At 40.3% G+C, this 16,522-nt stretch overlaps 1 protein-coding gene across 6 annotated transcripts in view; it reads right to left on the bottom strand.

Annotated features, from left to right (window-relative positions):
* The window catches only part of ZNF143 (zinc finger protein 143), a 42,225-nt gene extending 26,447 nt beyond the window's left edge, over positions 1–15,778 (bottom strand). Inside the window, exons 1-6 of one of the 6 annotated variants that reach the window (XM_064452694.1) lie at positions 15,657–15,725; positions 5,753–5,897; positions 1,964–2,082; positions 1,074–1,166; positions 532–615; positions 225–305 (exon numbers count right to left, since the gene is read on the bottom strand). In XM_064452694.1, coding sequence (XP_064308764.1) covers positions 225–305; positions 532–615; positions 1,074–1,166; positions 1,964–2,075 — 370 coding nt within the window. In that variant the 5' untranslated portion in view covers positions 2,076–2,082; positions 5,753–5,897; positions 15,657–15,725. Of the gene's footprint in view, positions 1–224; positions 306–531; positions 616–1,073; positions 1,167–1,963; positions 2,083–5,752; positions 15,285–15,656 lie in introns of those variants that run through there. The other 5 variants (XM_064452690.1, XM_064452691.1, XM_064452692.1 and 2 more) reach the window with 5 other exon arrangements.
* Positions 15,779–16,522: the final 744 nt, after the last annotated feature.

The raw sequence follows: 16,522 nt of genomic DNA, 5'->3' as shown, positions 1-16,522 counted from the left end.
TATGATTGTTTTGGTTCTGTTTATAGATGTTATATGAGGCCAAAATAAGGAATTGAACCAGTCTCATTTCAGCAATTTCCAGGTGTCACAAAGTAAAAGCAACAAGCAATCTACATTGGGAATTACACTAAATGATGTCATAGTCTAAAAAGAGTACCTTATTTTATACTGCTGAAGTTCTGTTGAACTCTAATGTAATAAATCACACTTCAAAGAAAAATTACCTTTTGAGGTGTGATGAATAAATGCAGTAGTTCCGTCTTCCAGCTGAACTGCTTGTCCATCTTCCAGACGCAAACTGTCCCCTGTTCAGAAGAAAGAGTTGTAATGCTTCAACTGTAGTTTCAGAGATCTGTTAGTTGGAAAGATTAAACACTAAATACCTAGGAGTACAAATTACCTCAGGTCTCTTCATGACTGTTTCCATTAAAATAAGAAATCAAGCTATTATAATTACCGTTAATTATTTAATATCAACATTTGTCAGTAACACATTATTTTAGAATCTACTTCTTGTATTATTACACTTACTGCTTTTAGGCATGGGTACATGTTGAACATAAGCAGCAGAACCATCTTCTAACTGAATCACTTGTCCATCCATTAATTTACCATCTGAAATACACAATTAGAATTCTTAAAAATATTCTGTGTGACACATCACAGTTTAAACACACAGTTGATACTTTCTGGATTAAAATATAAATAAAATATCACTGAGAAATAATGATTGATAAAGAGTAAGCACAATATGACTATACAGAGGTTTTAAAATTCCTGATGTCCTATCCAGTAGGCAGAATGTTGATACTTGGGTTTGAAGCATAAAGTCAAACAAGAGTGAGATGATCTTGTGTTCTGCATTTGATGCCTGCATCTTATTAGTAGCAGAAATAAATATTTATTTTATAGTACTACTCTAACACCTGTAATTCCCAGCTGGAACTGGAACTTCATAGAACTTTGTACAGATTTTGCCTGACTTTACAACCCAAAGGGGTTTACAATACAAAGACAGGGTTAAAAAAGGGAATATGATTTCAATACCAAATAATTTCTAGTCATTTACATACCTTTAGAATTGTGCTGTATGTAAGCAGTGGAGCCATCAGCAAGGGTAACTGCTTGCAAACTTACACCTTCCATGTTTTCCAAGTTGTCACCATCTAGCAAGGAAAAAAGTTCATATTCACTATTACCAGCATTAAACCCTAAAGATCACAACTTAACCATCTCCATAAATGATTATATCCCATTAAACCATAATGATTTCAGAAATAGTAATAGGAAATAGTTCTTCCTAGTTTTTGAACCTTGAACATATACTAGGGTTATATGTTCAAGATTTTGCTCTGTAAACACGACAGCTAGAAAGTTATTTTCCATAACTAAGAAGTTACTATGTCACTGAAAAAATAACTACAAAGTGGAGGTTTTAGGAGAAATATTAATTAGGTCATGAGTGTCAAGAGTGAAATAACAATATATATACTTGTATTGATAATTTTGTTTTGTATACTACTACCTGTCATTAATATATACAAATTTCCTTAGAGTGAAACACAGATTTAGGAAAAAGTTTTTAATTACATAAAATCGTAATGAAGCTGTCAGAAAACATTACATTTAAACCAATCCTAGAACACTGATCTTTTTAAAAACTCGCCTTGTTTAATACATACTTAGATATGAACTGAAGGTACAAAGTATAAACCAGTAAAACTATAGTGAGAATGAAGTCAGATTTTGTATTTCCTTTTGTAGCACATTTATACTCCTGTTACCTTAATTAAGATTTAATTCTGAGAGGAAGTGATCTGAGTGAATTTAATCAATCTCAGTTAACAAAGAATAATTCCTTAGATCTTTCATTTACAATACACTACATGCGTTTTAGAGTTTTATCTGAATTTCAAACAGAAGAGACACAATCATGTAGAGGTATTTTAACCTGAAGGCTCACCTTGCACAGCTACAGCTTCTGTTAGACAAAGAGTCACATGCTGGGCCTCCATTCCTCCTCCAGAAAATTCAGTCATTCCCTGAGAGTCTCGATTTATCTGAGCTAATAACATTGTCTACCTAGAAAGTATTCACAAAACAGAAAATTTAAATACAGAACCAGAACTAAAGACAATCAAAGTTTAATTAGATTTTTATACAGCTGCTACAACTATTTTATGTTACCGTCAACATAAAGAAGATGCAATGAATGACTGACTTACCTGGAATATACTTCAGAGGAAAAAAAGTTATTTGAAATAGGTAAATATTATTACCTCAGTTAACCAAGCTGTTAAGAACTTCAGGTAGCAGTTACTAGATTGAAGTGCATCACCCATATTTAGATTCCAGTTGAATATGAATTATTCAACCAATGTATAAAGAATAATGGTGTCGATGACTGTAGAAGTAATGATATCTTTTTGTTCCCAGAATTACAATAAAGCTGACATTCACCTATGGTCACCCATAACAACAGCAGAGCTTTAAGTATATAAATTAAATATCTCTCCAGTGCCAGTAAGAGGTTTATAATCTGTCACATATTGGGCAATACACAGTTTATTAGTACGTCTGACTGAATGGTCCAACAATTTCCTTAAACCTTCCAGGAAGGTTTCTATTTAAAAAAAAAATATCCCTCCTTGAAAATAATAAAATATCTCATGGTAAAATGTATTAATAAGACAACAGGATAGTGGTTAGTGAGTGACAGTCCCAACTCTGCATGTGTGTCATAGAACCAGATATAGCCATCCCTTTGGATACTAATTTTTTACCCAGGCATGTTTCAATATGGGAGATTAAGTAGTCTACTGAATCTGAAAGGCTTTTACTAATTTTCATAAGATTAAGAAGCTATACAGGAAATACACATTTAATTCTACTAACTCAGATGTTGGCTTTCACCACAAAAAAAAAAAAACCAAAAAAAAACAAACAAACAAAAAAAACCAACCAAAAAGAGTCACTGAGTTCTGCAAGCCCGGTGGGGGGGCGGGATCCGCATGGAACTGCAATCTGGGATACACAGCATTAAAGCAACTTTCCCCACACCCCAATCTCTTGATAGTCAAGAGTTTTTCTTACAATAAGCAGCAGTTAGATAATCTCACAAAAGGGTTTCAGATAAACAGTCAAAGCTTTTAATCTTAGCATGGTTCTATGACCTGCTATCTTATAATTCAAGACTGAGAGGAATGATCTAGGGCTTTTAACCTACTTGTGATTACGTTTCCAAATAACTGAAGTAATTTTACATCTACAATCCAGAAATATGCCCTTGAATGAGCAACTCATCAACGATCTCAAAGACCACAAAAAACTCATGCTTATGTCAAAACTAAATAACAAAAGCAAAATTAGACCATTCAGGCACTCTAGCATGCCTGCAGTATTTAAAAGATTTGGTACACTAATTTAGTAGTTGAAAATTATAGCCAAGTAATATTTTCCAAATACATCCAAATTAATTTGAACCACACTCTACTTCCTAGAGAGGCAGGCAGCTACAGAAGTTTTAGTTTCAGCAGGAAAAAAAACCAACCCACACCCAGCTGCTGCAGCTCTGCTGCTTTTGCTGTCTGAAGTGCTTTAACCCAAGTGCTGTCCGCAAAGCAAATGTGTCGCTACAATCCATGCCCTTCTAACTTTTAATATGGTGTTATACCAGGTACCCACATTACCTCCTGAAATTGCACCTGGAGTCTAAATCACCTCTGCACTTATAAGAATATTATTTACAGTTTGGTTAACTGTTAAGAGCCCAGTTAATGGAATAGATACAGCTTAATAAAGAAAGGGGAAGGGGTAGCTTTAGGAAGGTCTTAAGCCTCCTGTAAAAAAAGCAAGTTTTTTCATGCACTGTGTTGAAAAGCATGTAAGGAAAAAACACTACTAACGATCAGTTTACAATTCAGTAAGAAATATGCCTTCCAAGATTAAAATCCTACCCAGTACCTATCTGGAACATTAAGGAGATTAAACTATAGACTCGTAGTAGAGAATTTAAACCTTAAACAACTCTGAACATCAAAAAGAAAATATAGTTACAACAGAAACCAGAATATAGTTCAAAAGAGGTGTGAAAGATTATTTTTTTTACATCCAAGGGAAGATGGGAAATTCTTGTTCTCAGCACCCTTTTCAAGAAAATAAGCTTTTATAGAAAACGAGGTCTCTAGAAGAGATGTAACACAACAGAAAAAGAGCCAGTGCAGAGAAGCCATCCAGACTAAATTACATTTATACCAAATATTTTTGAAGAAAATTAAATAGCTACAGGGGTTTTTTTGATGCTGTAATCTAAGGGACAAGGAATTATACAAGGGCACAGGAGATCCTGAGTTAAACTCCTTCCTCTACCATCTCCACATTAACAGCTTTGGACTAGTAACTTCTTTGCCTATTACTCATTTATCCCCCCTATCTCAAAATAGGGACAAAACACTTAGAAAGCACTTTGCTCATAAACCAAAAATGGGACAACACTCTGTAGCTACAGGATCAGCTTAAACCAACACTGAAGTGGCCCTATCCTCAGCATGCATGTACTGTGCAGAAAATACAATCAGAAAACTGATGCAGTTAAAAAAATAAACTAGCACCAAAAAAAACTTTTATTCCAGACCAGTTTGCAAGGACTGCTTCTCTGGAGGGACTGCCAGCTTGTGGCAAGTTAAATTAAGTAATTATGGTATTAGATGCTAGTGGTGCACAGAGGTTATCTGTCATCTTAACTGCTGTTACAGAACTGCGTTCTGTACTGTCAATATTTTCCATTCACTCAATTTTCAGGACACCTCATGGAAGCAGGCTGCAAAGCAGCTAGACCATTTCACATATTGGAGAAGAAAGGCTACTTAGCCACTGGTTTTGACTAATACTATATTCTGAAACAGTTCCAGCAGGGAATGCATCTCAAAGGCCTTTCAGCTCAGGTCTATTTTAGAGTATTCCCCCTCTTAGACAAAGTATCTTTTAAGCTCCCAGCATCTTTAACGTACTATCTGTCTTTAAAATAGAATAATGTCCTTCCTCCAGAGCTTATGGTTCTTCTCTCAACTTTGGGGAAGTAGAGAGAAAGCTAGTCAGTGCAGACAACTGTGAAGTCCTGAAAGAGTCAGAGCAGAACCAATCGCTTAATGGGTCAATGGCTATTTTGGAAGAAAAAGAAATCTAATGCAAGACAAATTCAAGGGCCAAAGGAACAAAAGTATTTGTTTAAATTATTTTACAGTGTTTGTTATTGTACTGTGGCTGATTAATAGTTATTACGCACTAAAAAAAAATCAGAGCAAAATGCTGCAAGACAGCAGAACAACGTTCACTACTTTCCTCTGTTCCAGATGATCTGGATGATCATGTGCTATAACTTAGACTGTGTTGCTGTTTTCTCCCAGTTCGACTTCTTTAAAATTATCCCTTCCAATATATCCTCTTCACAATCCTCCCTCCTTCCACTAGCTTCTTATCACCAAATTTCCAACACATCCCTCTTCCCAAATATAATCCAATCCTTCTTGTCAAAATAATCTAAAATACTTGAACATCCACACCAACTCGTTCTGCAACTAGTCCCCAAGTATCTTCTTACTGCTAGTCTGTCCATCACACCACTGTCTATCACCTTCCTGCCTCTTTGTCTCAAGATGGTTCATAATCAGACTCATCTTAGAAGTACAGCTCCTGTAATGGAGGTTGTAGCACTGGGACCCTCCCAAACAGCAAAACCCCAGCTTTCACTCACTCTTTGGTGATGCAGCAGTTTTGCTCTGTTACTCCGCTGTGCAGGGAGGAGCACCCTCAGCCAAAAGTGGATGTGCTGCTCACTTTCAGCCTCTCTTTTTCCTCCCCAGTGGAGAAGACAGGGTCACCAGACAGGGCTACAAGGTCTGAGGAAGAGGACAGGGAGAGAACTGAAGACATAACATTGCCCCACCTTGTAGAGAAATGGGTCAGGCTATCACAGAGATGTTGCTGCTACAGTGTTACTTTTTGTTTTCTTTAGTATAAGAGTAGTCAAATACAGGAACAAATTGCCAAGAAAGGTTATGGACTCTCCATCCTTGTAGGCATTCAAGACCCAACTTGACACAGCCCTGGACAACCTGGTCTTATCAGACCTACTTTGATCAGGACTGTACTCAATAACCTCTGGAGTTCCCTTCCAACTTAAACTGTTTAATGATATCTAAAATCATGTTGATATTGCATACACTTAAAACAGTATCACCATGCTGTTTGTACATCATCCACCCTGCAAATCTAGTCTCCTATTGTATTTTTATTCATTTGCCTTGGTTTTTTGAAATCATTCTGGTTTTGTCAAACTCAAGCCTCTTCCCTTACCTCAGCTTTAGTCACTCTCTTCCCCGCCCCCCCCCCCCCCCGCTAACTGCCTCAGATGCTGCATTCTCAGCTTCCAGCAAATTTGTCTTCATCCTTCTTCCAGTCCGAATCTCACCAGCTTCTTTCCCTAATCCACCTCATTGCTTTTATTTCTCTGCATTTGCATCACTAAGCTTTTTCTTTAAACCTCCTGTCTGCCAGGAATTTTGTCAGCAAAAACCTGGGAAATATTTCTTTTACCCACTTCAAATATTGCACCTCATTAGTTAAAAAGCAGCTGAAAGCATCCATTTTTAGGAAAACAGGTGGGGCCTGCATGGCCACTTAACAAGATTGATGCACATGGATACTGCTTAATCTCAAGACCTGCCCTACAGAAGTACAGGATTAGTCTTGAAGTACTCACTGAAGTGAAAACTTGAGACTTGACTTTGTAAACTCTTGCCAGTCTTCACAGATCATATATAAGTTGCAATTTTCAAAGGCACGTTAATGATGATACTTGGGAAGACTTTCACAAGGACAGTAATGCATGCTGCATCCCGAAATCGTTAGTCACCAAAACACTCCTATGGTATTCATGCAGAGAAAATTTTACCATTCTTTAAGATGGCTAAAATACTTTCCACAAGAAAAATCTGAAAAATCCCTGAACTGAAAACAGCATCTTATAAAAGGAAGCAACAGCCACAAGAAGTGATGCTGAAACAAGTCTCACACTGTTAGGTGCAAAGCAAAAGCAGTGAGTTACTGATGCAGACTGCTGACTTTATTATGCTTTTTGACAAAAGCTGTACCAGCAATGTAAACCCCCAGTATAACACTGATAGATAAAATATGTTATCCAGCAGGGTACAGAGGTGCAAATTTTTATCAGAAAAAAAAAAAAAAAAACAAACCACAAAAAGCAGAAAACCCAAACACCACCAACAACCACCACCGCTCCCCCTCCTCCAAATTCTCTGAATAGAAAAAACTGTGAACTCAAGTATTCTCAACACAGAAACCAGAGGGATGCAGGGGGGAAGGGGGGAATAGAGAGATTGGTTGAAAACAAAGGATTTTTCACTAAGATTTCATCAAGCTGACTATCTAGAGAGCACCTCCTGTATTTTCCCTCCATTAATACTCAAACACACAGAACCTTTTGGGTGCTGTCACTTGTTTTGGAGAAAATATGCAATGTTAAGAAAAAATTTTACGTAAACATCAATCTAGCAACTGGAAACAGGCATCTCTGCCAAAAACTAGAAATCAAACAACTAAGAAACAGCTGGTAGGATTTAGGCAGCTGAAAGACAAAGCAAGAGGTAGTAGAGGGCATGCTGCCACAGAGCAGAAAGTGGGTTTGGGGCACTTGCGAACTCCAGCACCTCAGAGGAGGACAGCATGAGGAGACCCCATGTAGTTGAGAATGTGGCAAACAGCTGGAAAATAGCAGGAATTTGTCATGTAAAGAATTACTATACCACTGTATTGCTGGACAAAGGAAAAAACTAAAGTGAAAGTAGCAGAAACTCCTTTGAGGAAAAGAGATGATGTTTAGAGGATGATTAACAAGAAATAGAATAAAGTTTGTAATAGCAGTCATGGAAGAAAACTTATGGTTATAAAATGCAATCTAATGCAATCTAGAATGTGCAGGAAGAAAGAACTAGGAAAGAAATAAAAGAAAAAAGCTCCAGACATTCAGCAACCTTGTGATTGTTCACCCTCCTTGTGCGGACAGCACTGAGAAGTTTGAAATAATATCCACTTATTTCATTTGAAAAGAAACCATCACCTTTATTTTAAATACACATCTAAATAATGTACAAAACCGCTGTCATTTTATAAAATTTGTAAAAACAACAAATAAAAACCAATCCAGAAAAGTAAAATGGCAAATGACACATAACCCCATAGTACTGAAACTCTCATTAATGAATTTTAGGAAACTTCATTCCCACGTTTGGGAAAGCTGGATCCCAAAATCAGTTCAACTATGTCAGCACAGTAACATTCAGAAAAAACTTATTAAATACTGGCTGTGTTAGGGACCTTAACAACTGGTATGATTGCAAGTATCAGTGATTTCCCAAAGCTAATCTGATTAGCAAATATTTGTGAAAAATCAAAATTCATACCTACAATTAACAATCTCCTTAAATACACTCCAACTGATAACTAATATGCATTACAGCCTTCTGGGTGTCAGTGCAAAAAATGACTAACAGGCTGAAAAACTGCCTAGTCTGGGCAAAGTTTATTTAGAGGACCCAAGGGCAGAGCTTACTAATTACATAAAGTCATTTGACAGCTCTAAGTTCAGAAATAAAGACATAGCAGAACTAAGGCTCTCTAAAATCTTACTTCTGTCCTCATATGTACATGTATGATTATCTTTTCCAGTATTACATTAGAAACCTGTAGCAGGGTCAGAAATGAAATCTAGATCCTGTGGATGCTTTGATCAAATGCTTCAATAGTTGAGACATTAATTTTTTTCTTCATCAACAGCCCATACCTTTTTCAGTATTTTACCATTGCACTGAAACATTGTTTCATGCTATAATTGGCTAGATTGACTTTTAGTTAATAAACGTAACAAACTACTTAATGTTAGGAATTTCTAAATCTCTACGTGCTTTCTCCTATAATCTTATTTTACTGTATTTTTCCTGTCTCTTGCAAAACATAATTAAAGAGGAATTTCCACCACATTAATCATCCACTGTATAAAATGGAAACAAGGCTGAAATACAGAACAAAAACGGCTACTAAATAATCTGGTAACAATAGCTGGATGCAGATAGAGGGGTGAGATACACAATTTAATAGCATATTACATAATTATTATCTAGATAGCAAAGAAGCGTTGCAGATTATGAACCACAGGCTCTAACCCTGGCCCTGGAGAAGAATCTAATCAAGACTGACAGCACTGCCAACTGCAGAAGCACGATGTACACACTCTGAGTGGCAGCACAACTAACCTGCAGAGACTCGTGTTGCCCAAAGCAGAGGTCTGCAGTGAAACCCAAGGCTCCTTTTTACTCTTTTTGCAGTATTTATGCTTTTCTGTTCCACCAGAGATATATCCTGATTATAATGCAGTTCAAGACTAATTCACTGCCAGAGTTTAACTCTTCAGAAATAACAGCTAAATGCAAGACCAAATTTATCACTTGCATAACCAAGCACAACTCTTCTGCCTTCAGTGCAAGCAGTGAGAACCACATTTAGCCTCCCATAATTACTTCACGTTCCAGCAGTCTTTCTCTCCCAAAGTCACCACCATACATTCAGCTTACATTACGAATCCCATCTACAAATTGTATTAGAAGCATTATCTGAGATGAATGTTTGCATTTTATATAAAGAATAAAAATGGATTAACCAGTGCAAATCAAGAATGTTTACAAATCCTTAATCTGAATAATATTAGGAGATTATGCATATATGCGTAACTTCACACTGTGGGAGTGCTAAGGATGCTATGATTTTCAAATGTATGGTACTTTAAAAAATGCAGGCAGATCAGAAAGCTATCCACCAATAAGTCCTACACACATGGGTAAGACTCAGGTTGATCCCAAATATGACTGCTAACTTCACATGTTTCCTTAACATATTAGAGAAGAAATTACTGGTTAATCAATGGAGGTCAGAGTAGTTCCATCAGCATACTGTTGGCAGTGCTGACAGAAAGCTAATTAAATTCATGCTGCAGCTCTGGGACAAGCACCTCACCAGCAAATGCTTAGTTCAATGATCACATTTGCATTGGGCAGTGCTACTACAACAGCACTGCTTCTACGTAACTGCCCCAATGACCAGCATGGCTTCCTAAGCCAGATGTTTTGACACAGATTTGGGAATCTTCTGAGAGATCCAAATCCAAAAATCCTGCATGGAAGGTAACAAGCAATTGAGATCCATACAGCACTGTTTGCAGAAGTTCAGAGAACTAGGATTCTGAAAGCTTTATTAAAGTACAAAAAGGTATACTAATGCACCTGGTCAATGATCAATGCACTGATGAGACAGTTATTCTTAGTACACTGCCATATAGGTTTAGTGTGAGAAACGGCCATATCATCTGTACCAAATCATCAAATTCAAATATGACACCTATGCATCATTCAGAATACTTGTGTGCTTGCACAGAATGGCTTGGAGGCACACTGCAACAGGAACAATGTAACTCACCTACCAAAATGAGCCAGCAAGTTTTTCCTCAACTCAGATGGTATTCCATGCTCAAAGTTAAGACATATTTCTTCTCTCCCAGCCACACTTGCATTATCAATTCTCAGGCATACCTCCTTCTCTTAAAAAAAAAAAATCTACCACCCCAATGAACAAAAAAAAAAAAAACAAAAAACCCCACAAAAAACCCACAAACCACCCCATTTCTTTATTGCAGACTGAGAGGTAATAAATTATTTTTTAAAAATAGTAAAAAAAAAGGATAAATAATTATCATGTGCACACTCAAACTGAATGTTGGGCCTGAGATCAGAAAAAATCTGAACCTATGGTAGGTCATTTGATTTTCTGTTTTATACTTGAAAAACTTAGAACATGATTAACAAAGCAAAAAAAAAAAAAACCCAAAATTTAAATACTTTCGGCATACATGTTAGTGAGATAAAGCACTAGATTTCATTCCAAGTAGATTTTCACCCAGAAGTCACAAAGTGAGAAACAGACTTAAAGCATGTAACCAACAAAAACTATGTGTTTTTAAAACTACTGGCTTTTGGGGTTTGTTTTCTACCATCAAGTATATATACAAAAAAATACTGGCTATAAAGAAGGCATCCAGATGATGCACATTGGAATTGTATTCAAATTACTCCTAGAAATAAGCAATAATGCCTATCTGCAGTAAAAAGGGGGAAAAAAAAGATAGTTAACTTCTGAAGCACTTCAGGAGACTACTTAATCCTTAAACCATAGAAGCCTCCAGTTATATTGGTGAGCATTTTAAATAAAACACCATTTGATGAACAGGTGAATACTTAAGGACTAAAAAACTGAAAGAAACTGAGATCCACTATTTCTACCAATGGTTTACTGTTGCATCAGACCTCTAGCTCTCTTAATTGTCAAGAAATCACAAGTGTCTAATTTACATCACAAAAACAATTAATCCTGGCTGTGCCCCTTCAAATCCTCCAAATCTGCTGAGACTGCCAACAAAAAGGGGAATTTTGAGTGGGTTGTTTTGTGTGGTTATGAGTTAATTAGTAATCTGATAACTACATTACAGACGTATCAGCATTAGCCATGGCAGCTAACAGCAGTGTTTTAGTCTATGCTTGTATTTCAGGAAGTAAACGGACAGCCTACTGAATTGCCAACCTTTACCCTGAATTGAAAAGAAAAAAAAAAACAGATTACAAATGTAAATTGAAAAACAGTACATTTAAATATATTCTAAGAAACTCTGTGTAATACCACGTTAGCTCACTACAGATATACTTAAGATATGGGCAACACCAACTAACTTGCAAATACAGACCCATCTTGCAACTCTAGAGAAGCCTGTCATCAGAAATGAAGTTCAAAAGCATTAAGCAGATAACACAATTTCTGCCTCAAGAAGTGTACACAGAGGAAAACATTCAGCAGACAATAAAACACAGACTGAGGGAAGCGCTAAGTAGTTGGAACTCTGATGTCAACTTTGAATATCGCAGAACTTGCTAGAAATGTAAATTCCCTTCAAGTGTCAGAACTTCATTTATTTAACAAGTGTTATCTTGCTGGAGCAAAGTGCAATCCCACTATACATTTAAAAAAAAGCAGTATAATCCAGAAAATTTTAGCAAACTAAGTCACTAGAAGTATTCACTAATTTAGTCCATTTTTGGTTTTGAGTAACTGATCAACATTTGATTCCTGGTGCGTAGAGCACAGAGTGAGAGGATAAAAACCGTATTCCTGTAAGTAAATACAACTAAGAGCAGATCAAGTTACCAACCTAAGGTACAGGCAGAACCCCATAAACCCCATTGTAACATGATGGGTCGTAAGGGTTCCTTCCCCTCCTCCCCCAGAAATGTGGCATCGATGGACAGGCACCTCCCTCAGATTCTTCACTCCATCCTCAGAACAACACCTATGCACACCTCTATTTACAGGAACTTAGCATTTCAGAGCTGAATTCTCAGATTCCAGAAGAGGATCCATCTCTTAGGATCATGATCCATCTCAAGGATCCATAAGCTAAGCATAAACCTTCCTTCAATCTTTTGGGATCTTTTGTGGCACAAGGCACAGGAATAGGCTATCCAGTTCATGCTCTCTTTCCCAGGTGCACCGATTTCCTTGCAGCACAGAAGAGATGAAAAAACAAACTGCCCACCTATTAATGCAGAAAGAATGCTGCTGAGCTGTAGAAATGTGCAAGAGATGTGACAATACAGGAAAAAAGCCAGTGCCCAGGAAAGGCAAGCAAAGGTTGGCCTGGGATGCTATGGTACGTATATACACATCAGAGGCAGCATGAGTTACAAAAGACAGCACATGAAGCAGAAATCACAGTGATGATCAAGGATGAGAGTGCACATCAAAATGCAGACAGGAAAAGAGTAATGAAGGAATCTGACTACAAAAGCACTGAGACAAGTTAGATCTTCCTCCTGAGTATTTGCATTCCATCCACTGCAATGCTTGAAACTGGAAGATTCACTCCTGATCATCAGGAACGTGCTGTTTGCTTTGTGTGTAGAAACTCATCCACGTTCGGCTGAGCCCTATGCTTTGGAAAACAAATAGTTTCATACATGCCAGCTAAAGACTCCTCGTAATTTAATAACAGTGTTTCTCAAAGGCTCCGCCTATGCTGAGCATGTTTTAACCCAAAACTCTTAAGGCCAAAACTTAAATGTAACAGCAGAGAAAGATCAACATCCCACACTTTAAATACAACCCAATTACACTGTAAGACAAGCAATCCAGTTCAAAACTGTTGTCTTTTTAGCTTTATTTTAAAAAAAACCCCATACATTGCATTCAGGCCAATACATAAGACTGCAAGAATACAGACACATGCACATGCAACGTTTTAAGGAATGCCCAGAAGAGATGGGTGTCCAGGGAGAGACCATTACCACTACTAATCTTAAACTGAAGAACCCTCATAGTAATCCCCCTGGCACAACCAACAGAACTGTAGGTGAGAAGGCAGCCCGCGCACCAGAAGCTCGGCTATGAGCAGGCACAACAGCAGCAGCCTGCTGTTCAGACCTGTTCACTGCTCAAACTCCTACCCATTCCCTTCTCCTGCATAGCACAGGAAAGAAAAACATGGGCCAGCAGCAGCCTGCTGAGCTGAAGCAGTACGTAATTTGAGATATTCTAGAGAAAAAAAAAAAAAGATTTACAGTGTAATTTTGGCACACATTACAAGGGAATATTCATCACTTGATTATCATTGTGCCCATCTCCTCTGAGAAGAGGGATTGCCAGCTCATGACAGAAATTATTTTCATGTTTAAGCATCAAATACTACAAAGGCATGAAAACAGAGTGAAGCCTGTGACTTCCTAGCTAAAGAAACTTTTACACTTGCTTAAGCATTTGCTTTGTTTAAGCCTTTAATATAAGGCAAAACAACCCTTCCTTAGACAGGATACCAGAAACGAAACATTATTTCATTACAGTAATGAAAATAGTTTATATAAATGATGCAATTTGAAATAAATTTCTCAAAACTGTTCAAAATGTTTGTTTTTACATCTCATTTAAGCTGCAATCATTACCAAAACAATCGCATATTATTTGATTACGTATTCCCAAATTTCATTTTCTGCAGTGATTCAGATGAACAGCTTCTGACATATATACAGCTTGAAAGGTCAAGACTTTAATGCATGAAATACAAAGAAACAAGCCATGAAAACAGTCACGTTGTGCTCTGCCATTCTAAAGCTGTATGGCAAAGACACACAAAAGAGCTAAAATATACTATGCACATACCACTTAAGAAGCTACTAGTTAAGGGCAAACAAATTTAATTTTTCAGGTACCTTGAAGCTACAACAGAAATATCTGGCATACAGTCCTCTAAGGTGTAGCAGATTTACAACACCTGAAGCAGAATCTTGAGAAAACTCTATGACAAGAGAAAATGTTTCCTTTAAAAGACTGTTAAGGTGGAAGTCTCTGTATCACTGAAAGCAGTTATAACGTTCCTTGCAGTACTGGTATCAGTGCATATAATGTCAAATGCAACGCTTTGGTAGTTCAAAACAAACTCTTAAGAGAATTCTCACAAAACTGGAGCTGCTCAACCGTAGGCTTGTTTTAACAGAAAATTTAACTTCCATAAGTGTCATGCCATTTTTTCTTGATGAACCAGCACTGCAAATAAGACCCAATCAGAAAATAAAACCTTTGCGTTATTGCAGGTATGTTTTCTAGAGGAGTAGCTTCTCATTATCCTGTTCTATTCAAAGTTCTAGACAAGAAAAGCTGACGGAAACGACAAGAGAACAGGCTGTAAAATGCTCAAAATTATTTTGTACGGTATTTTGGCGAGCCGAAAGAGACGAACTAAAATAAGATGATTTCACAAGCTCCGCGCAAGGACCTTCTCCTGCATTAGCACGGCAACAGCCCCGTTCACGGAACCAAGATACGGCAACGTTAAAAATAAGCAACTTCGGGCGAGAACAGTTAATGACTCCTTCCCAAACGCGCGCGCACCGAGCCGCACGTTAGGCCGAGAGAGCTCTGCAGGAAATTGTTTTAGAGCCGTTTTGCGAGCTTGCCCTCCGTCAAAATTTAAGTATCACGTTAGGAAAAATAAAAAATTAATGCACGTCGACGGCCCGCGGCGGAAGCGGGAACGGAGGGCGCCGGGACCACCCCATCCCCCCGCCGCCGCCCCCCCGTCCCCTCCCCCGCCTGCCCGCGCGGCGATCACACCCGCCGCCGGCAGCCCCCGCCCGTGACGCAGCGGCCGACACCCCCGCGCCCGGGCCCGCCGAGGGGCGGCCGGCGGGGGGCCGCGGGCAGCCCAGCGCGCCCCGCAGCGTGGGATGCCGGCGGGCAGGCCCAGCGGGAGGAGGGGGAGGGGAGGGGCCGGGCGGAGCGGCACGGCGTGGAGCGGGCGACGGAGCCGCGGCTTTATTCGTGCCGGTCGGTGCCGGCGCTGCCCGGCTGCCCACACTCGCTGCCCCGCGCCACCTCCCTGCGCGCAGGGCGGGGGGCCAGGCCCGGCGCGGCGGCCCAGCGCGGCAGCCCCAGCCGGAGATGGCGGTGGTTAGAATAAGGCACACTGGGTAAAAACACATTTATATACTAACCTCGCCGAGAAATTTTCCAACAATTCCTCCGTCCGACCACCATGCACCAGGACAGGAAACGGCCGCCTCAGCGCCCGCCCGCCTCAGCACCGCCCCAAGCCCCGCGGGCGGGCCTCGCGCCCGCTCTACCGCCGCTCCCATTGGGCGAGCCGCGCGGCACGTCACCGTCTCCGCTCGCCATTGGGCGCCTCCAGGCCCCGCGCCAATACCCATTGGCTAGGCGCCCAGGGCCCCGCCCCGCGGCTTCATGGCGTCTCGGTTTATGCTGGGTTCGGGGCCGCCGTCGCCGCCATTTTGTACCGCGGGGAGTGAAGTGATTGTGAGCCAGCGGGGGAGCAGGAGAGGAGGCGCCATTTCCTGCCGCGGGGAGAGGGATCGCCGGTGGCGGCGGCGTCCAGGGAGGCCGCGGGTTCCTCGGCGGGGGCCGTAGGGAGGGAGGAAGGAAGGAAGGAAGCGAGGGAAGAGAGCGCGACCGGCCCCCCTGTGCTGGGGACGGGACGGAATGGCATGGCGCAGCGCGGCCCGGCCCGAGGAGGCGGGCGCATGGAGATGCACCACTGGGCAGGGACTGCTGGCTTGGCCGTAGCCCGCACTCATGCTCCGGCGCCGTAGCCGGGTTCGCGCGGGCGGCCCCGGCGCATCCGGCTGGGCCCCGGGGCTCCGTCCCTTGCTGCCGGAGGGAGGAAGGCCGTTGGAAGGGTGCCGGGGCGTGGTGGCTTCGCGGTGGGCCTGCTCGGAGCACGGCAGTGGGGAGCGAGCAGCGTGCCCTACCCCAGCCCACTGAGCTCCTGCTGCCATTTCGGCCCAGCTCTTGTGCATAAGGACTCTGTTCTTATAATAGTCGAAGTACAGGTCCACATGCAATT

The sequence above is a fragment of the Phalacrocorax carbo genome, chromosome 5 (assembly GCF_963921805.1).
Source record: "Phalacrocorax carbo chromosome 5, bPhaCar2.1, whole genome shotgun sequence".
NCBI classification, from domain to species: domain Eukaryota; kingdom Metazoa; phylum Chordata; class Aves; order Suliformes; family Phalacrocoracidae; genus Phalacrocorax; species Phalacrocorax carbo.
This window is presented reverse-complemented; position numbering and strand designations above follow the sequence as displayed.